Genomic DNA, 23407 nt, shown 5'->3' with positions numbered 1-23407 from the left:
AAAACAGATAAGTATTTTTGAGAGTGTAAGACATTGGCATAGCCGGTCTGATATTGCTCTTGCAGTACTTGGTACAGGGTTAAATATAACACATAAGACCTAATTGCTAGGCAGAGAACTATGCACATAAAAACTTAGGGTAGACGTTTCCTGCTAGGTCTGATAGCATACATATAAATTGCTTAGGCAAGATGTGGTAGGCTGCAAGGCTTAGGTTACATGCTAGGTGAACAGATTGTATATTATATATTGTATATTAAGGACCACTGCGGTCGAGCTAACAACAGATCAGAGACTAATGTCTGTGGGAGACCATGTTGAAGTGGTCAGGTGAGAGCCGCATCAGGGATCAGGAGATGGCTGCTGGTGATGTTAGTGATGTCTGGGTCCGTGGCTGTAAGTGGTGTCCCAGCCGGCAGCCGCCGCCAGTCTCTTGTCATATGTGCCTCTGTGGTGACATGAGGTGTTCTGAGGTAGTCGCTGGAGACTTAAAGTCCGAGTAGGGTTTGGAGAGCTGAGTCGGTGTGGCAAGGCAGAACTACAGTTCTTGGCGGGTATTACTGGGTTCCGGTTGCTCAGTAATATTGTTAGGACTTCCCCTTCACGATTGTGAGGCATGTCGGCAGGTTTCCTGGCTGTCTAAGGTTGCCTAGCTTCCCCCCTGCTGAGCTTTCCCTCTTAAGGGTTGACAGGCTGCTTACCGCTGGGCTGCTTTGTGGGTTGTGCAGGCTGGTGAGCTTCTCTCCTCTGGGGCTTCACGAGGCAGGGGCCATTGGTGTTGGGCTCCACGCTGCCGCCATCTTAGAGGGCTAATCTGAGGAGTGCTGTGCCTCTCCTTCTCCATTCCTCCTGAGCTCTCCGCAGTGGGGGCCAGGATAACCCCCCCGGCCCACAGGGGGGGGAAACAGGACCGGCAGGCGTGTCAGGGTGTCGGCGTGTGGCAGCCGCAAAGGGAGACAGGGCAGCGGCCGTCCACCCCGCTCCCTTCTCGGGTAGGCCGCAGTCTCCGAAGCTTCATGCAGCCCCCTAGGGTCCTAAAGCTCCCGATCTCGGGGTCTGCCACCTTGTCCACCGCCGTGTGTACGTTTCTTGGGCTCTTTGCAGATATTATAGCTGCAGGGTTCGCCTAAGAGGCCAGGTTGATCCGGAGCCTCTCCTGCATGCGACCGGTCAGCATGGCTGACCGGCCCCGCCCCCGTCATAGATTTTTTTGTATTTTTGTCTGCATCTAATATGTACAATTTTTCTCTTTTAACGTCCATCCTAATTTTCTATGTTACAGGAGAGAAAGGAATCTGAGAATGGCAGCAGACTCCATGGAAATTGATGATGGTTTGTACAGGTTAGTAACTATTAAAGGAACTCTATACCAATGTATTGATGATCCTATAGTGTTAAAAACACCATCTAGCACTCCTGGCCCTGCCTTGCCCTCCCTAAATATAGTAAAATCTTACCTTTACACCTGTCTGCTGCTGTTGGCTCTGAGGCAGATCATCATAGAGATGCATTGAATCAATGCTTTTCTATGAGGAAAGTTCAATGTCTCCATGCAGAAGGTGGATACACTGAATGGCAGTGCTGCACCTCTAGCAGCCATCTGAATGGCCACTGGAGGTGCCCCTAGGCTGTAATGTAAATACTGGCTTTTCTCTGAAAAGACATGGTTTACTGCAAAAAGTCTGAAGGGACTGGTTATACTCACCAGAACAAATACAATAAGCTGTAGTTGTTCTGGTAACTGTATTGTACCTTTTAAGTAAAATTTGGAAATTAAAGAAATTGTTGAACTGATACACAATGATTTCACAGTTTTTTGATCAATAGCAGCTATAGGAATATGTTAAATGTGAATTATTGGACATGTTGAAACCAGCACCGAAAGGGGTAAAGTTCATATTGAGGCACTAGCTGTTTAACTATTTGTAGTCATTACCAATGTGACGGTGACTAGCTTGCACACAAACGTAAATCACCACTATAAATCTGTCATTTTACCTTCACATTGATTAAGAGGAGGAGCTGAACAGCAGATTGCAAAGCTCTCTACCCACAGTCTCTGTTGTGCTGTGTGCAGGGGTGTCTGATACTTGTAGTTCAGATGAACACCATAGAAATTCATTCCCACTAGGCACTCATACAATGAAGATAAAGTCACAGCCCGCTGGAAATGTCAGTTTTTTTCCCATAAAATAGGAAAGAACCTATATCACAATTGCTTTATGCATTTGAGAAAAAAAAAAGGCATGAGTTGGGCAAAATGAATGCATTGTCTTTTCTCAGAAGCAGCAATATTTTACATTGTCAGACAAAAGGGGAAGCACCTATACACCAAAATGTAGTGGTTTTGGTGCTCGGAGAGTCATATTTATAAGTATTCTTCCTTATTAATTTTATTAACATTTTTTATGGTGTGTTGTGCTTTTTACACTGCTATAAAAATAGATTATTTTTTTTTATAAGCACTGGGGTCTTGCCTTATTCTATGAATTCTCGTACAGCAGAGATTTCTGGGATGTGTAGTTTGTCATCACATAGAATGAGTGGAATGTTTTTATAAATTGGTAGCAGCCACACTAGTGCTGCTTTCAGTTTATAGACAGCCTAGAGTTCAGTTTTATACACTGAACGCTGTAAAGTAATTAAAATAGTTGCCAAGCATTGACTCGGCTCTCTTTCCAGGGGTTGAACTATTAATCTCCATTGATTTAATAAACAAATTCCTTGAAATCTGAGAAATAAAGTGATTTGCGCAAACAGAAAAACAAGTGTGAGTTTTACCTTATACACAGGGTATTCTTGTATGTTCACACTACAAATAGTATGTATCACCTATATACAGGTAAATAAAATACACATAGTGTAAACTGTAAAAAACAAATAATGTTTTAAAAGCAGTGTATATCATCAAACTCACAATTTTCAGAGCCCATTTAAAGTTGGCTCTAGACTTATAGCGCTTTTCATCTCACTATTGAGATATCCATTGTTGGTAAAATGTATACATCCACAGGAACTTGGAACTGGTAGCTATATATATTTTATTGTGTGTGTGTGTGTATATATATATATATATATATACTTTGTATTTTAAATACTTTTGGAATAAAATACTTTTAACTACATACCTGCCTTGGACTTTTGGAGCACTACTGCAAGCTACCAGTTCCAAGTTCCTGTGGATATCTCAAGAGTGAGATGAAAAGCGCTATAAGTCTAGAGCCAACTTTAAATGGGCTCTGAAAATTGTGAGTTTGATGATATACACTGCTTTTAAAACATTATTTGTTTTTTACAGTTTACCCTATGTGTATTTTATTTACCTGTATATAGGTGATACATACTATTTGTAGTGTGAACATACAAGAATACCCTGTGTATAAGGTAAAACTCACACTTGTTTTTCTGTGTGCGCAAATCACTTTATTTCTCAGATTTTATCACATTTTAGTGTAAGTGGTGACATTACACTTCGGTGGTTTTTAGCTGCATCGGATTTAATTAGATTAGCGCCATTTGTGTCCTTTTTCTGTTTTAAATTCCTTGAAATAATCATTTGCTATTGTTGCTTAATGAGACGGGATTTCAGCTCATTTTTAAAAGGGACATTCTGGGCACCATAACAACTTCTCCATTCATTTGGTTTTGTGAATTGGGATGCTCTCAGCCTTTTAGCAGCTCCCAGTCTTAATGCTTACTGTTTCAAGTCTCTAACTGCAATGGGCATAGCTGAGCAGAGCTGACTGGTGTTGGGTTCAAGACTTTGGGGTTAAACCATTCATTAATGGTTTAACCCCTTCAGGTAAGTTGGGGGCTTCATTGCACCATAACAACTTTGTTTCAATTGCATAGTTATGGTGCCCGAAGTGTTCTTTTAAGGATATGTTCAAAGGAATTGGGTTAGTAGTCCAACTTGTTTTATACCATAATTTTGATTTCTTTTTCCATCTGGTTAATTATATGCCTACATTGTCTTTCAGTCGACAGAGGTATGTTCTGGGTGATACGGCCATGCAAAAGATGGCACAATCTCATGTGTTCCTTAGTGGAATGGGCGGACTTGGCGTGGAGATAGGCAAGTACCTTTTAATTTAGGATGTGTGCCCATTTCCATTTTTAAAAACCTTTTAAGTAGTTACATTTTAAAAAACATTTATATACCTGCACAGACACATGTTTGAGCTAAAATAAACTAATTCATTTTTGTTAAAATAAATAAATAAATGTTTGCCTCATTACTGGGAATGGCACCAGGGTAAACAAAGTATCATCAGTGACCGTGGGGTCACTCTTAATGAGTTAATGCAACTTGTAGCTGAAGGAATACAGCTATTTTGTATAGATAGTGACACAAGCTTCTATTTTTTTGAAATATTTATTTTTTTAACCTTTATAAATATATTTTTGTTTTGTTTTCAAAATGTTTTGTTGCTAATCCTTGTAACATTTGCAATTGTTTTGTTTCCTTTAGCAAAGAACATTGTTTTAGCTGGAATAAAGGTAACAGCCCATTGTTTATATAAAATGTCAGTACTATTTGCATGTAAACAAAGGTAACTGATGTTCCCCCTGCCATTCATACACCCGTTATAACCCCATATCTTTTGCAGGACTTAAAAAATGCTTCTGTTACTTCTTTGAATTGCATGTTTATATTTCAGATCATACCCGTTGCCTCTAAGGCACTTGCCATCTTACAATGCCAAAACACTACCTGCACATTATCCCAAATCCTACATTTAAATAACAATTTTGTTCCACTGTAGTGGCTGTTTAAGTGTAAGCTCACTTGCCAATATCAAGTCAAACGTTTGGTTTGTTTTACCTTAACTCCTAGATTTGCTCTAACCTATTCTAATTCACCTTGCTGCAATTTTTTTTTTTAAGCTATAAGGCAAAAACTCTGAGACACTAAGGGCAATTCTTATGATCCTCTTAACTTATTAACCCTTCATGGGGCAGTTATATGTGGTTTAATATAAAAGCACAAAAGCTAATCCTGTACTCAAACGTCCACCACTTATGATCAAGAGCAATTGCTATAGTAGTCATCATTCATAATTTCTCTTTTTCTTCTCACGCCGCCTCCCCTTCTTTACAAGCACTTTCTCATTTTTTACAGTTACTTTATTTTTCATCTTTCTTTCCCGAACCTCTTATTTTCAGATCTAAATTTCTATATCTGATACACTACGGTACTGACTCACTCCTCTTCTAAGACCCATTTATCCGTTTTAATTGAATCCCAAGGGTTTAGCCATTTAGTCACAATAAGTGCTGCAAGGTAACCCTGCACAGCTTTATCGCATAGCAGAATTTCAAGTCCCTCCCTCCTCTGTGTGATTACATGTTGAGCAGAGGAACATGCGTAACCATAAGCTTGGTGGCCCATCTTTAATTGATTATACATGAATGGAACATTAAAGCGGCACTGTCATGCCAAATCCCGTTTTTGGTTTTTTTAACCCCCCCTCCCGCCTCCACTACATCCAATTGACGACTTAGTCACCCCCAAATGCCCCTAAGCCCCCCAGATTACCTATTAATTAATCTTTATTTTCTGCCCCAATCTTTATTCAGGGCGCCGCCATCTTTGTGTGGGTAGGTGAAGTCCCTGTGGGACACGTCATCTGCCCACACTAGATAGCCTGTGAGATTCCCGAACATGCCCAGTGAAACACTTGGGCATGCGAACAGGAATTTCATCCATTCATTCATCAGACAGACAAATGAATAGAAAAATCAGACGAACAAACTAACACCGAGTATCAGTGTTCATTTGTTCGTTTGGTTTATTACAAGGAGGGAGCTACTGGCGTGCAGCTCCCTCCTTGTAATATGTAACTATAGAAGCGGCAGGGAGCAGTGCTCCCCGCCACTTCATAAGCCCCCCAGGTTCCCCCTCACTCTATGGGGGTCAATATGACCCCCATGATAGTATAAAGGAGAATAAAATCTCCCGAATGCCCCCCCATTATCATTATGGCCCCACCTGCCGCCCAGTGGTGGGGGCCAGAGAGGGGGAGGACAGTAGGCCCCCCCCCCGCGCCTCATTATCGTTATGGCCTCCACCCGCCACTCAGGGGTGGGGGCCGGGTGGGGGGGAGGACAGTAGGTCCCCCCCCCATTGTAATTTATGGCCCCCACCCACCGCTCAGGGGTGGGGGTCGGGGGGGACACAATAGGTCTCTCCCCCTTATTTTACTTTAGGGCCCCCACCCGTCGTTTAGGGGTGGGGGCCAATAGGTTTTTATTTTTTTTTTTACTTTTTTTTTTTTTTTTTACAGTGAGCAGCCACAGGCTGCTCACTGCTTACTAGACATGCCCCTACTCGCGTTATAGCGAGTAGGGGCATAATTTACTAATCCTAAGTAATCTTTACTTAGTATTAGTAAATGTGGCTGAAAGACCAATTTAGGTCTTTCAGCCTTTTAGTAGATAACTCAGCGGATACCGTGGGAATTAGGGAGTTATCTACTAAGCGGCTGCAAGATGCAGCCACAGCACGAATAGGATCGGAGTTTCATTCATTCTAATGCAATTCCGACACAACAAAGTGCCGAATTGCGTTCTAAAACAAACGAACATACTGTTCTCATTCAGTTAGAACGCAATTCGGCAGTTTAGTCTAAAATTACAGGAAGCATCGCGGGAACAGGGAGGAAAAGTAAGAATTATGGGAAAATTGCTCTGACCAGCGGAAATGAAGCACACTTTGCTCCTCCACTGGTCAGAGCTGGTCAAGCGGAGGAATCCCATAAGACAAAGAGTCCCTACTTTGTCTTATGATTTAAAAGAAAACTAAAGAAGACAGGAAGAAAACAATAACAGATCCTGAGAGAGGGGGAGAAGAGGAAGAGATTGAGGAATGGTAAGTTTGGCATGACAGTGCCGCTTTAAACATTCTATACATTGGAAAGGAAGAATTGAAGATATTGATAACATAGTTGGATTTATGAGTTACATTTCTGCTTCCTATTATTATTAATTATTATTATTATTATTATTATTATTATTGCTTTCTCCCTTTTTCCCAGGCACTGACAATCCATGATACTAGGACATGTGAAACGTGGGATCTTGGAACCAATTTCTTTATAAAAGAGAAGGATGTAAAAAATCAGAGAAATAGGTGAGTGTATGTCAATACAAAAATCACTTGTAATTTACACCTTTGTCTGTTGGCATGGAAGCTTCATGATATGATAGAGGGAATAGGTTATCTAAAATAAAATCTGTGTGATATTATATGCAAAATACACAATACAACAATAGTAGGTTTCAAGCAAAGCATAATTATTAACACCCAATACATGTTGTACATCTTTTCTTTATTAAGAAGATTTCTACAGACCATTTGGTTCTTTTTGTAATATTGTACAGGTGAAAGCTGGTAACCATGCAAAAACACACTCCTAAAAAGCTGTAAAGGTGAATCGTAATATTCTACATACAACCACAGACTTATTTTGGAAAACCAGAGGCCTTCTACTTGCTGTGAATTTTCTGCAAACTGAAAAAAGACAGCGTTGTGCTGTCTGCACCATTCCATGCTTTGTTTTCGGACGAGTCCTTGTATCTGAATAGCAATTAATTCCACTTCTGTTGACTAGAGGTGTACCTGTCCTGGTGGGCACAACATTAAATGTAATCTGTGCATTGGAGTACTAGCAAATGTATAGATTATTTTATTTTATTTTTAAAGAAAAGTGTAAATAAGAAATATCCCACCACCTATATGTCAAAGAATTCTCTGTATTCACATATATGCTGACGGCATAGACATGAATGTCAAGGATGAATTGACATCTAGAACAGAAGAATACTCCTGCAGGCCATTCAACTGCTTGGCTAAACTGCAACTGAATTCTGGCAATTTTCCAGATGATCATATGGATAGTGTGAGAGACATGACTGTTCACACTTCAGATGTGTTAGTAGTGAAGTTAGCCTGTTATTGTGATAGGAGGGTTGCACCCTGCTTGGGTAAGTGTAATTGACATTCCCAAGAAGGGCCAATCATATAGAGGTTATTAAAAAAGCATAATGCTAATTAAACGTATATCGGCTGTACTGAAAATGGGGTATGTATATCCTCTTCATCTATAATGACTTTTTTTATTTGTTGCAAAAAGATTTGCTAGCACTTTAGCATGTATATAGGGATCTTGTTGTGTTCTCTTCAAGGGATACGCAAATGAAGTGGTTATAGTGACTGTAGTTCCCTTGGCCATCTTACCTTCCAATGTTACTCTGTTTATGAACTGCTTAATTCAGAAAGTGTCTACAGGTATCTGTCATGCTGTGCCTCCTGCTTAATGTGGAAATATTCACTCGAGTAATGAAGCCGTGGCACTGATAACGTGATGCGTGTCAGCTGACGTCAGCCATTAACTGTTCACTCATAAAGTGTGTACAGCCTAAAAATGTAAGTATGATTTAGTGCTCAAGCAAATGCTTCCACATTAGCCAAGCACGAGGGGCAGGCCCCCAGGAACACTATTTCTCTTTTAAACTTCTGGAAAAAAGTTTAACACTGAATGGTAAGAAATTGTCTGGGGACTCTAGGCATCATAAGTACTTCATTGAAATTAAGTGGTTATGGCACCTGGAACATCCTTTTAAGCGTTTGCATGATTGGCAAGTGTAAAAGATTAAATCCTTATTGATGTCTAAAACTGTTTGTTACAGAGCTGATGCATGCCTTCACCACGTTGCAGAGCTGAATCCTTATGTCCAAGTGACATCCTCAACTATGCCTCTGGATGAAAGCTCCAGTCTCTCTTTCCTGAAGCAGTATCAGGTATTGGCACGTCCACTAAAAATACCTTATTGTGTGTTGTGCATTGTTCTTGCTCACCATTAATGCCTGTGGGAATACTTGTAGATAAATCATTAGGGAGGTTTTTCTAACTCTATTGAATTATTTGGAAAGCTTATTAAATCGAGCCAAAAGTGAGAAACCACCATTGCACCGTGTCACATTGATTTATAGCGTACATGTCTGAGATCAAGTTGATTTAATGTATGGGCCTGCTCCTTTATCTTTGATAATCGATTGTTAGTGCTGGTTGTATGCAGCCAATATAACTTGCAGTTGTACAATATTTTTCTCTGAATATGCAACTGAACTTAGTTCTGCAAATTATTGGCTAAATTTTTAATTGAAACAATTGTCTAGCATGGTTATTTTAGTCTAAAATTGTAAATTCTTTAGTCGGTTTCCAGTTTAGAATGGTGCAGTAACACAGCAAAATGTTTGACTTTAGCAGTTGTAAATCATTTTTTTTTTCTTTTTTTTTTATCAATTTTTTTATGAAGGCACAAAGCATAAACACATAGCTCTGCAGTGGTGACAATAATACACACAAACCTACAATGATTTGGCAAATATTGCAGTATTATTCGAAGGCTTCACTATGCTTACACAAAATACAGGTGTACCTAGCAACATGAGGAAACTTAGTATGTCACTCTCAGATCACAGAGGCTTCATTTTCAATAAAAAAAAATAAAGACCTAGAATACATTTGTGCGTTTAAGTCTTAGCTAAAGAGTATATATTAAAATAAAGCATGACATCTGCATCAGCGATTGCAACATGATTTTAACTAGGGGAAATATATTAAAGGAACACTATAGTCACCTAAATTACTTTAGCTAAATAAAGCAGTTTTAGTGTATAGATCATTCCCCTGCAATTTCACTGCTCAATTCACTGCCATTTAGGAGTTATATCACTTTGTTTCTGTTTATGCAGCCCTAGCCACACCTCCCCTGGCTATGATTGACAGAACCTGCATGAAAAATAAAACGGTTTCACGTTTAAACAGATGTAATTTACCTTAAATAATTGTATCTCAATCTCTAAATTGAACTTTAATCATATACAGGAGGCTCTTGCAGGGTCTAGCAAGCTATTGACATTGCAGGGGATAAGAAAATCTTAATTAAACAGAACTTGCAATAAAGAAAGCCTAAATAGGGCTCTCTTTTCATAAACAAAGGGATTTAACTCCTAAATGGCAGAGGATTGAGCAGTGAGGCTGCAGGGGCATGTTCTATACACAAAAAAAACTGCTTCATTAAGTTAAAGTTGTTCAGGTGACTATAGTGTCCCTTTAAATATGGAGATACATGGCTATATTAACAAGAGAGAATTGCCACTGAATGGTATAAATGAGACTACAGCGTATATGTTATATTAACAGATTTATAAAATAACCTAAAATTAAATATTCATAACAGGGTTCACCAGTGGGCCATACCTGCCAGATCCAGGCAGAAGTTGGTCAAAGACTCCACAGAGTATTCCTCAGGAGAATATGTAGGATGTTTTCCAAAAATGTAAAGGTTAAGTTGATTATTAGTCTTCAAAAGTGTTTTTCCCTGAGGCGCTTCAGCCACATGCGACTATCTTGGTCAGCAAATACATTTTTTAATGTATATTTGAATGTATTAGTTTTAGGGTTGTCATTTAAATCTGGTAATGACATCACAAGTGGCATTCTTTAAATTAACACTCCAGCACCATGACAGTTACAGCACACTGTAGTGGTTATGGTGCCACAGTTTCCTCGGCATCTTTCCCCACACCCCCTCCTCCCAATGTAAGTAGTCAAACTATTTGCTAACCGTTTCACAACTTACGTGGGGTTCACCAGGTGCCTGTCACTTCCAAGAGACGGAAACTCCTGGTCGGAGCTTCCACAAGCTTTCCTGAGCTAAAGTATCAGATGATTGCCATCCACTATTTAAGTAAACCATATGGTACCAGAAGTGCTGTAGTGTTTATAGTACTTGGAGTGTTCCTTTAAATAATGCCTCTTGAGATTTTATTACCAGATTTAGGACTTCTGTGGTGGTGGGATGTTTGTTTGTTTTTATTCCGTTTGTGTCCGGATTCAATTTGATATTATAGAAACTTCAGCTTAAAAGGACCTGATTTTAGGTTCAAAATTGATGTTTTAATTTATCTGATCTAAAACCATTACTTATTTGTTTGTTAGTGTGTCATACTGACTGAGACTAAACTGCCCGTGAGAAAGATGATCAACAACTTTTGCCACTCTCAACAGCCTCCAATAAAGGTAAGCAATGCAATCCGTGTGTAGCAAGACGTGTATAAGGGTGATTATAGTACATGTTTCCAGCTATCACAAATTGGCTATTTGTGTGCTATTTACTAAATAAAATGACACTATATTATTTTTGGAGAGTACTAGATCTTTCAGCACCTCACAAAGTGCTCATCCATTTTGAGTTGTATGTGGAAAAATATGGCTTCCAGTTCAGCTACTTAGGCTTTAAATTTGAAATGTTATCCTCTTGTTATTTCCCTTCATTCATTTTCGTTCATTAAATTAGTTAACTTTCCTTTTTGTAATAGGATCCTTGAAATGGTGGTTTGCTATGCGATATGACATGATTGGTTGATAAAATTAGCCTATGCAACAAAATGCAGACACAGTGAGTGCTATGCCACCCCCCCATATTGGAGTAAAAACAGATCTGTCATTCCTCTAAACATTTTTGAGCATAAAAATATTTTTGAAATGCTTATAAAGACAGTGTTGTAATTTTATTGATATTTCATTCAAATTCCCACGCAGTCAAAAGATATTAAGACTTATGTAGTATTCTCAATTTGACAAAACTTGACTAATGATTGAGCTACCGCGGTCAACCTTTGTCACTTTCCCAAGTTGTTGCTAGCGACCGCTGTAGGAACAAGGTGTTGTCTCGCTTATAGTGAGACCATATCTATGGAAGCTCCTGTGTTCTGGCTGGGTCCTCCATAGACATCAGTGTTGCACATACAAAGATGTGGATTTGTTAAAATAAATCTACTTGTCAAAGGGACTAAAGTGGTACCCAATCTACTTGTCCCCTGCCAAGAGCCCTGAACAATGACAGGGCTAGTTGCTGAATTTTTAAAAAGAAAATAAATGTGAATGGGAAAATGGAGGCAAAATAGCTGATCTAGAGAGAGTCTCTCTAAACCTGCTATAGTCCAATGGGGAGCTACTGATTGGTTTAGAGTGTTAAAGGACCACTCTAGGCACCCAGACCACTTCAGCTTAATGAAGTGGTCTGGGTGCCAGGTCCTTCTAGGGTTAACCCATTTTTTCATAAACATAGCAGTTTCAGAGAAACTGCTATGTTTGTGAATGGGTTAAGCCTTCCCCTATTTCCTCTAGTGGCTGTCTCATTGACAGCCGCTAGAGGCGCTTGCGTGCTTCTCACTGATTTTCACAGTGAGAGCATGCAAGCGTCCATAGGAAAGCATTATGAATGCTTTCCTATGTGACCGGCTGAATGCGCGCGCAGCTCGTGACGCGCGTGCGCATTCAGCCGACGGGGAGGAGAAGAGGAGGATCGGAGGAGGAGAGCTCTCCGCTCACCGCTGGAAAAAGGTAAGTTTTAAACACTTTCCCCTTTCCAGAGCCCGACGGGAGTGGGTCCCTGAGGGTGGGGGCACCCTCAGGGCACTCTAGTGCCAGGAAAACGAGTATGTTTTCCTGGCACTAGAGTGGTCCTTTAACTGACATGGCGGCACTCCACGCTTTCTGAAACTGAGATTCCGTAGTAAAATAATAATAATAATAACAAAGTATTTAACCAGGAAAGGTACATTCAGATTACTCTGGTTTCCAAGTACCAGTACCATTAAATTGGCTGTTACTATCACCCAATTTAATGGTACTCATTTTATCTACCTCGGAAGGATGAAGGGCTGAGTCAACCCTGCTGGGATTTGAACCTGCGACCCAAGGGTTAGAACAGATTCTGCTGATGCATTAGCCCACTGAGCTATTTCACCGCCAAAGAGATCTGCAGATCAGTGCTGAAGGCTAGAACAATTTAACCCCTTAAAGTAAGATTGCACCCAGAGGCCTCCTGGCACCATAACGACTTAATTTAGATGATGTTGCTATGGTGACCACAGTGTCCTTTTAAGAGAGTGTAATTACCTTTTAAGTCTAGCAGTAATAGTCATTTGCCATTTTAATAAGAGCAGTTTCAGTAGAATGGAGCAAGTGGAAGCCGAATTTAAGCGGGTAGGAAGAGTTAATATTGAGAAAGTGAGTGAGATGGGTAAATACAACCCGCTCAAAAAGTTTAGAAGTGAAGGGGAGTAGTGATGTGGCATGGTACTTAGGAGAGATAAGGTCAAGAGATAGCAGAAGTTTAGAGACAGGGGAATAGAGTTAAAAGTTGAAGAAGGTACAAAATGGAAGCTAAGTATTAGGGGGGGAAAGGAAAGAGGGGAGACTGCATTCCTAATTTGGTTGATCTTGTCACTAAAGTGACATTGGAAATCACCAGCTGAGGTTAGTTGATGGTGGGGTTGCAGTGGGGCAAAAAAGAGTGTTAAAGGTATGTAAGAGGCGTTTGAGATCACGAGAGTAGGTGGAGATAAGAGAGGTAAAATACTCTTGCTTGGCAAGGGAAAGGGCAGACATATAGGATGTAGCTTGAATTTGTAATGTAGAAAGTCAGGTATGGTGTGAGACTTCCTCCAGCAACGTTCTGCAGTCTGGGAGCATTGTTGGATATGGTGTGTCACCTTACTGTGCCAGGGTTGGAGGCATCTCCAACTCCTTGAGTGAGCTTTGATAGGTGCAGCAATAGACAGGACAGAATTATGGTATGCGGAAACTGGAGGGGGGACAGGAGAGAGTTTTGAGGGGAGAAAGTGGAAACTGGAGAGAGGAAGAGAACTGATGTAGATCAAGTTAGTTCAGGTTTTTGAAGTCTTCATATGAGCTAGGTTTAATATGCTGAGGGAAGGGCACATTGTCAGTGCAGGTTAGAAGGTGGTGGTCAAACAGAGGGAAAGGTGTATTAGAGACGTTGGAGACAGAGAAAAGGAGAAAACCAGGTCAAGGTTATTGCCCGGCTATGTGTGTAGGGTGGTTGTTCCTTTGAGTAAGGAATGGAGTAGGTGATAGAAGTCTAGATGCTGCTGAGTTGTTTGGTAGGTTATTAGGTATGTTGAAGTCACCAAGGATGAGGGAAGGAATGTCAGAGGAGAGAAACTAAAGAAGCCAAGAAGCAAAAAATTGGTTGAGAAAGGGTAGAGTAGAGCCAGGAAGGCAGTAGATTACAGCAACACGGCTGATAGAGGTCTAAAGAGATAGATGGAATGGACTTAAAAAAACTGAAGAGAAAGGAGAACAAGTTGGAAGGAACAGTGAGGGAGGTAATGTTAGCAGTGTCAGAGGGAGATGAGGAGATCCTAAATGGCAGATGATATTATGGTATTGCAGGCTGAGTTTGCATTGCAACAGCGAAAGGAATGGGATGAGATTGTGTGACATATATATATATGGGACTTGAATGTGTGTTTGATTTGGGGTTTTAGATGAGGAGAAGACAAGCAGATATGAGAATATTTGTCATGGGACGAAACAAGGGGTGAAGGAAGTATAGAAGGAGCAACGTAGATTCTGTTACTTAGAGGTGGTGGGTGAAAGGAAAGGTGGTCTTTTGGAAAAAGAGAAAAAAAATTGTAAGAAAAAGAGTATGAATGAGAACATTAGAAAAGCAGCTTTATATTGACTGGGGATGGAGGTGTTAGATAGTGTAGCAGTCTGACAGCATGGCAGGAATAGTTGAAAATGAAAGATGGGGAGTGATCAATCTGGGAGATTGCAAGAGTGCTGTTGATCATAATTGAAAAGTATGCAAGAGACTGAATCTGTAAAAGGAAGAGATTAAAAAGTGAAATAGGTGCAATTTAGAAAGGGACAAGCAATGGGAATTAATGGTCCATAGAGTTGACAAGGAACTGCTTTAGGCCTGGTGACACAGATACTAGGTGTGAAATATTCTATCTGTAAGCATACAGCATAAAATTCTAGTACAAGAATTATACAAAGGGAATACAGCAGATAGAGGTGGGATGATGAGTAGCTGGAGTATCCCAGGTATACCTTGCAGCTCTAAGGGTAGGGCAGTCTCTGAGACTGCATCAACTAATATCAAGCATTTCAAACAGTTAACTCATCCTTTGCAATGAATACTTTGTAGACACATGGTTTATTAGTAATATGTTGTTGGAAAAAAACATTCTTTCTGATTTTATTTATTTTATTTTCAGTTCATCAGCTCTGATTCCTATGGTATATGTGCCTGCCTCTTTTGTGACTTTGGTGATGAATTTGAAGTACTAGACACCACAGGAGAAGAACCAAAGGAGATCTTTATTTCTAATATAACACAGGTAATGTATGTGCTAGAATCCCTTAAAGGAAACCATGTTGCATGGTGTCAGTTCTCCAATAGTTACGTTGTACAGAAGTTGTGTATTCTGATTTTATACATTATTTTTTTTTTTGTCTCTAGTTACAGTACAGAATAATTTGATTGCTTTTTGTTTGTAAAACAGGATATTCAAAGATAATCTATCAAAGGGCAGCTTATGCATCATAACCACTGTAGCCCGCTGTGCATGGTGCCATTTTGCCTTGGCACTGTCTCACAGCAAGGAGTCAGTGTTTTTGAACAATTTTACACTTAACTTGGTATTTCATTTTTTGGCTGACCATGTCAGCAGACACTCTGTGTATGTATGAAAGAGTTGCTCCAACCACCATAACCACTTCTGCTTTTAGAAGTGGTCATGGTGGTAGAAGTCTGTATGTGCAACTTTTATGTTTGAAACACTGCACTTACAGAGAAATATAAACTTTTGTACTGAGGCTAGTTTTCTTCCTTGACACATGTGACTTAGGCAGCCCAGAACTATGTGGGAACTATGCCAGTGATCAATTCTGTGCAAAAATTACGTTGGTCGTCCGCACGTGCTGGCAACAAATGTAATTAGCCTCTCCCTTGCATGCAGCAAAATACTTACTTGCCTAGAAGAAAATTATTTAAATGGACACTATAGTCACCAGAGCAACTGCAGCTTAATGTAGTTCTGGTGTCTATAGCATGTCCCTGCATGTTTTCTGTATAATGGTAAAGCATTGGATTGGCTGAGATTGTCAAATTTGATGATCTCAACCACAGAGGCGGTACCAACTTTGGCAAGATCGGCACCACGGCGGAAAAAAGGTAAAATAAATTTTCAAAGGGAGACAAGTGCACATAAAGAGTGATTTTTAACAATGCAGTGTCAACACCATTTCTGTTGTTCCTTTAACTATTTCTGTTGTAATTCAGCAAGTTATCGGAGCTCTGTCGTCTAATGATGTTTTTGTTTCAATTTCAGTCTCTTTCTGGAGAAGTTACCTGTTTTGAAAACCGTCCTCACAAACTTGAATCAGGGCAGTTTGTAACTTTTCGTGAAGTCCATGGAATGACAACTTTAAATGGATCCATGCATGAGATATCTGGTAACTACTTTGACATCCCTTCTTGCGTTAGACTAAATAAAACCGATCGTGTCCTTTTAGTTTTACATCTCTTAAAGGAACAGTACAGTCACCAGAAAAACTATAGCTTAATTTAGTAGTTCTGGTGTCTGCCCCCTGTCCCTGCAGGCTTTTTAATGTAAACCCTGCCTTTTTTTCTGAGAAAAGACCGTGTTTACAGTACTTTATTTTTTATATTATTCTTATATATTTAATTATTTTATTTTTTTTATATACTTTTTTTATATATACATTTCATATTTTCACTACACTCTGACTTCATTTCTTTATTGAAAGTCCACATTCATAAGTAACGCATGCCAAAGTGAGGAACCTTCAAAATGGTATGCATTATACCACATATTTTGGTTGGATGACAATATCTGCATATCCATTTTCTGGTGGAAAATGTAATTTAAACTTTGCAGATTGCCATATCGCCTCCATTTATGTGTATACCAATGTACCCAGATACACACAGCTCATCTTCCTTCACAGTTTGAGGTATTTGTTCTGTTTTGTTTTTTAGAATTAGCTGTAACATCCATCGGTCAAGAAAGTGTACATACCTTAAAGAAAAGGAATTATGCAATAATTCCAACTTGAAATAACTTTTCAGTACAACATTAGTCTGTTTCTTATTAGCATGTTAAAATGCAATATAACCTTTAAATGCAAACTGATTTAATTATTCTTATTTCTCTGCAGTTCTGTCTCCCTATTCATTCAGCATTGGAGATACATCACAAATGGAGCCCTACCAGCATGGCGGCATAGCTGTGCAGATTAAAATGCCAAAATCATTTTCATTTGTAAGTAGCATGCCCTCTGTAGGAATCTAATTCACAGTTCTACGGATTGTAATGGTGGTGTGTTGTGTTTATGTAGTTAAAATATAAATGATTTTTCACTTGTGAAAGCCTTGCTTCTACCCACTGTCTGCAAATAGCAATGGTGTAGAATGTAGATCATGGTGGACAGAGGATTCACTCCATGTGTAAGCAACAGCCTCTTTGCGGGAGATTCATCGGTGCTGTGTGCTGAAACGTGGTGCAAAGATATTAAGGTGAGCAGTCTCCAGTGGAATATGGCTGTTGGTTGCACTGGTTTCCTTGACAATTGCCCCTCCCCCCTTTAAGTACTTTGCACCATTTTTTCAGAACACAACACTCTGATAAATCTCCCTCTTGGTGTCTCAGAGAGCTTATAATACATATTATATTTCCATAATGCATTATGAGCAGTGCTGACCGTATTACAATGTATGCATTAATAAAATATCTGTCTCTCTAGAACAGTGTTCTCCAAGCTATGGCCCTCCAGATTTTGCTAAATTAAAACTCCCATGACTCTTTAAATAAAATAGCCAGAGAATCGTGGGAGTTGAAGTTCAGCAACATTGGGAGGGCCAGAGTTTAGAGAACCCTGCTCTAGAAGGATGTTTCACTGTTTGTATGATTCTGTTATTATCCGATGGTGTGATCATATTAGTGGGATAGAAAATGTAACCCAGCTCAACATGGCTTCCAACTTTGGTGATAGGCAGAGTAATTACTATATGTTCAGGGTTTAGGGTGTCTGGCAAGAGGTGATGTAATTTGAGGTCCATACAATGTATTTGTATGAATTTGTATTTAAGAGAGAGAAAATATTTATTTGGTTGCTATCAGAATAATCTCATTACAGTTTTGCTAGTGAGATGAACTCAACCAAATAAATTAGTCTCTTCTACACCAAAGAAGGTGGGATAACCCCTAAAAGAAACTGCTGTATAGTGTACTATGAAAAAGGGATGGACAAGTTATTTATCTCCTAAATGGCACATAATTGAGCAGTGAGACTACAGGGGCATGATCAGTACACTAAAACTGCGTCATTAAAGGGACACTGTATCAGTCACTATAACAATTTCATCTCTTTAACCCCTTAAGGACACGTGACATGTCATGATTCCCTTTTATTCCAGAAGTTTGGTCCTTAAGGGGTTAAAGGGAAATGTAATCCTTTTAATATAAAACTGTTCTGTATGCTGTGAACTCCAGAGTGGTATCTCACTCCCTCTACTGGCAACAATTTTCTGCGCTTCTGAAGTTGAATGTTGTTAGCTAGATATGGGATTATATAATCTTTATTTATTCTGCCAGGTTGATTTGGTTGCACAGAAGAACATTTTCATGACTACTACATTAACTTTCTAATAAGTGGATTTCTTATTTTATTTGAATAAAAGTTCTATTTCAGCATATTTTCATACATTCACACCATTCCTTTTTTTTTTTTTTTTTAAATAGTACTCAATGTTTGTGTTTTAACAATACGTAGGGATGAGTCTACGTTTTAGTTTTCATTCTTTACATTTTAGTTTTTTTTTTGTTTTTTTTACTTTGAATGCTTGCAGGGTTATTCACGAGTGAGAATTGTCAGAAATTCTAAGTGAATTTCAAATTTAAGGCCAAGGTAGCCAAACAGTAAGCATAGCTATATATCCTGAAATTCACTTACAACTAACTTTACATTTCTGACAATTCTCACTTCAGTTTATAACCCTGCTAGAAGGGGTTTCCTGTTACATGTATTCACCACTTTTGTATACATAGTTTGGCTATCAGAGTTGTTTCTATATCTATATATATATATATATATATATATATATATATATATATTTATTTTTTTGTATGAATTATTCTTTTACTGGTTTTGTGTATCTGAATTGCTTCATTTTACATGTGCCAACTTTGAACTTGACAGATTAATTTCTAGTGCTATTTACTAAAGCAGTGCTCCTCAACCCTTTCCTCAAGGCACACCTAACAGTACAGGATTTAGGAATTACCCGGGTGTGTCTAAGGTGTTTAGAAAAAGTGGGGGGGGAGGGACTCATTGGAGTCTATGGTGTTTTAGCACTGCACTAAAGGGTGAGTTGTCAGGAATTCATAGTGAGTTTCAAATTAGCCCTCAATTGTTGCCCGACTAAGCTTTGTTTTCAGGTTCAGCTGAAAACTTGACCTAATATTTTAAAGTCATTTTGAATTCCCAATAATTTACACTTGTTCTCTGAGTAGAACAAACTATGGAGTTTGGAACAATGTCATGCATTTTAACTTTTGTTAAAAAAACGTGTTTACATATTTTTCTCTTATAGGAAAAACTGGAAAAACAGTTAGTGGACCCAAAGTACCTAACACCAGATTTCAGTAAACCAGAGGTAAATGTAATCTGCTACTCTGTACTTTTAATTGTACACTAAAGTGTACTTTAACAATATAATTAAATATAATATATTGTAAATTACATACCAGGCCAATTACAATGCCATCTTTAGGGAACTCAAACAACCTTTCAGCTTATTATAGTGGTTATTAAGAAAGGAGTCTTAAGGTGGGATCTCCGGGACCCAAAGCCCAGTTCCGTAACTGCCGCATAGTTAAAACAGGTGTTTAGTGCTTCATTTGAACTGTTACATCCACATTTGCATAATAGTGACAGGCTGCTGGTGGTTAGCGCAGGATTTGAAAGACCTGTTCCGAGTGAAGTTTGCAAGAGCAGAGGAGCCAAACTTTGCGTGCTGGGATAGCCCTCATTCTTGTCAAAAGGCTTGACAAAAATTCCAAAGGACTGCAACTAAAAACTTTTTACACCATGACCACTATAATGTGCTATAATTGTGACAGTGGATAAAGTGTCCCGTTAAGGGCATGGTGGAGAAGACTTTTTTTTCTTTTACATTGCAAGGTAAAATTGAAAATATTTACGTGAGAGCCAAGTTAGGCCTTTTTACCTATTCTCTTTTCATTTGATTTCTTCTATTTTTCAGGCCCCATTGAACATTCACGCTGCAATGTTGGCACTAGATCATTTCCAGGAGAAATATAACCGCCTACCAAATATAGGGTAATGTCTTGTCACCCAAAGGCCGTAACATAAACTGTATTAAATGATTTCATTGAGTTTTATTCAATTCTACACTGTTATGAAAATGCACCAGTCAGTGGGAGCATTCTGCTGGTTTTCATAGTGATTACTCATATCCTGCCTCTCTAGTTCTTTCTCACCCTGTCACCCCCATCCAGTATCTTGTGCTTCCACTTTCTCACCTGCCCAACTAATTTGAGTCCCTCAAATTCCATGTTGTCTCTCATCTCTCTTGCCCAGTGCTTCTGTATCTCCCTCACTTGTTACTCATAATAAAGGGATCTTATAGTGCCATGAAAACAAAACCGTTTTCCTGGCACTATAGGGATAATAGGCCCCCCCCCTCCCTTGCATCCCCTACCCCTCCCGCGGAGCTGAAGGGGTTAAAAATCCCATGTCTTTTTTTTTCTTTTCTTTCTGTAGTTGCCTTCAGGATGCAGACGAGATGCAAATATCGGCAGGATCTGTTGCTGAAACTCTTCTCAGTAAAGTAAGTTACTGCAGGTTTCACATTTTTTTTTTTTTTTTTTTAATGATGGGATAAGCAAACAAATATACATTTGTCCGCATAGAGTAAACAAATCTACATTTGTGAGGTGTGAAAACTAAAACTTAATAATGAGATCCACACCTCTTTACCATGCAACAGTATGCCTTCATTTCAGCTCCCTGTCAATCATAATTGTAAGCAATTTAAGTTGCACCTGGTAGTCCGCATAGAGGAAGCATACAGGCGAGGAGAAATTAGTGTTTCTCTTCCACTTTTGCAATGGGTGCCCTAGCTGTTCCTAGTCTGAACTGGATTTTTATATCTTTCTTGCAAAATCTTTTTTATTTTTTATTGAAATCAATCATCACTTGAAAAAGGACAACATAACTTACTTCAGTATTTTATTCAGTGCTATAATTTTCAGATAAATGACCGTTCCATTTTAATGGCTCTATTGATTCGATAACCTATACAAAATGGTACCGAGCATATTTGACGTGCAAAATTAATTCTGTGTGCTCCTTTAATGTTACATCACCGTCCTTCTTGTATATCCATAGGCATCCTGACTTGCTGGTTCTTCTAAAATATTATCTGTTTCCTTGTAACATACCGTACTTTAATCTATTTCCTCATAGCATACTATGCATTGTAACATATTTAATTGTATTTTCTCATAACATACAAAGCAATATATTTTATTCCACTACTCTTTTTTCATTAGTTTTCTAATACTCTGTAAACAAATATATTTACGTACATAAGTATTTTGGTGCTTGATAGCACAGCATAGAGTTATCAACATATCTGCATATTTAAGTGGTATTACATATTTTTTCACTTTATTACTAGTTTTGATTATTACAGGTGTGTTGCCTCTGATTAAGTATGTTTTACAGACAGTAAAGGCACCCAGACCACTTCAGCTCATTGAAGTGGTCTGGGTGCAGTGTCCCTGTCCCACTTAGTCATGCAATGTAAAACATTGCAGTTTTCTAGAAACTGCAATGTTTACATTGCAGCACTAAGATGACCTCTAGTGGCTGTCTACCAGACAGCCACTATAGGCACTTCCTGGAGATTACCAGACACTAGGTCGTCTAAATGACGCTGGGCATCCTCTCGCGCTGCATGAGGACGTCTAGCATCCGTGAAATACCCAGAGGAAAGCATTGATTCAATGCTTTCCTATGTTGAGGGCCTGCAGCGCTTGCCGTGGATTCACATTGGCACCTGTCGGATGGCATCAGACGATGTGGAGCGCGGATCCAACATGATACATTATAACCTACACAGGTTATACAATAATTAGGTAGGTTTGATTAAAGACATTTAGAAACTGCAGTTTAAAAATATACAACTAGTGACCAATATAAATATGTTCACTTACCTTTTCTCCATGGCAGCACCGGTCTCCTCAAGGAAGGTCAGTGTTGATGATCTCGGCCAATCCAATGCTTTCCCATAGGAAAGCATGAGGAGGCTAGTGTGCATGTGAAGCATAACGCAGTGATTTAACAAATCAGATGATTTTTCTGAGACCATTTGACTGAAATAGAGTTTTACTGTCTAATTTCTCGGAAGCACATTTCGCGGCTGTCATATTGACAGCTCCTCGAGACATGTTATCTTTCCAAAAAACATTGCTGTTCTGTTTTTAGCTACAGGGTTAAAATGGGGGGCAAATGGCACTCATACTGCTTTGAGATGAAGTGGTCTGGGTGTCTATATTGTTTTCTATATTGGGTGTCCTTTAAGCTATCTAACATGCAGTTAGTCTAGAAATATTCAGAAAGTGGAGCGCTAATTAAGTGCATCTCATAAAGAGGAGGGTATATACAATAGGGAACCTAACAACCTATTAAGTAATTATGTATTAATAGAAAAAAGTACCGTATATACTCGAGTATAAGCCGAGTTTTTTAGCACATTTTTTGTGCTAAAAAACCCCAACTCGGCTTATACTCTAGTCATAGTCTGTATTATGGCAATTTGCATTGTCATAATACAGACTGGGGGGAGAGGGGTGCTGGCAGAGCTGTACTTACCTCTCCTGCAGCTCCTGTCCGCTCTCTCCTCCTCTGCGCCGTCCGTTCAGCACCTCGGTCAGCTCCCAGTGTAAATCTCGCGAGAGCTGCACTCATACACTCACGCTGCACTCATACACTCACGCTGCACTCATACACTCACGCTGCACTCATACACTCACGCTGCACTCATACACTCACGCTGCACTCATACACTCACGCTGCACTCATACACTCACGCTGCACTCATACACTCACGCTGCACTCATACACTCACGCTGCACTCATACACTCACGCTGCACTCATACACTCACGCTGCACTCATACACTCACGCTGCACTCATACACTCACGCTGCACTCATACACTCACGCTGCACTCATACACTCACGCTGCACTCATACACTCACGCTGCACTCATACACTCACGCTGCACTCATACACTCACGCTGCACTCATACACTCACGCTGCACTCATACACTCACGCTGCACTCATACACTCACGCTGCACTCATACACTCACGCTGCACTCATACACTCACGCTGCACTCATACACTCACGCTGCACTCATACACTCACGCTGCACTCATACACTCACGCTGCACTCATACA

General features: G+C 39.5%; 1 protein-coding gene across 1 annotated transcript in view; it reads left to right on the top strand.

Moving 5' to 3' along the window:
- UBA6 (ubiquitin like modifier activating enzyme 6) overlaps window positions 1-23407 on the top strand; it is an 84941-nt gene that overhangs the window by 5773 nt on the left and 55761 nt on the right. The window contains exons 2-13 of the mRNA XM_063458737.1: window positions 1283-1342; window positions 3981-4075; window positions 4472-4500; window positions 7038-7132; window positions 8692-8803; window positions 11010-11090; window positions 15107-15229; window positions 16223-16346; window positions 17073-17176; window positions 19507-19569; window positions 20179-20255; window positions 20700-20766. Coding sequence (XP_063314807.1) covers window positions 1302-1342; window positions 3981-4075; window positions 4472-4500; window positions 7038-7132; window positions 8692-8803; window positions 11010-11090; window positions 15107-15229; window positions 16223-16346; window positions 17073-17176; window positions 19507-19569; window positions 20179-20255; window positions 20700-20766 — 1011 coding nt within the window. The 5' untranslated portion in view covers window positions 1283-1301. The remainder of the gene's footprint in view (window positions 1-1282; window positions 1343-3980; window positions 4076-4471; window positions 4501-7037; window positions 7133-8691; window positions 8804-11009; window positions 11091-15106; window positions 15230-16222; window positions 16347-17072; window positions 17177-19506; window positions 19570-20178; window positions 20256-20699; window positions 20767-23407) is intronic.

This window comes from Pelobates fuscus, chromosome 6 (genome assembly GCF_036172605.1).
Source record: "Pelobates fuscus isolate aPelFus1 chromosome 6, aPelFus1.pri, whole genome shotgun sequence".
Lineage (NCBI taxonomy): Eukaryota > Metazoa > Chordata > Amphibia > Anura > Pelobatidae > Pelobates > Pelobates fuscus.
Note: the sequence above shows the minus strand (reverse complement) of the source record. Positions and strands in the feature narration are given on the sequence as shown.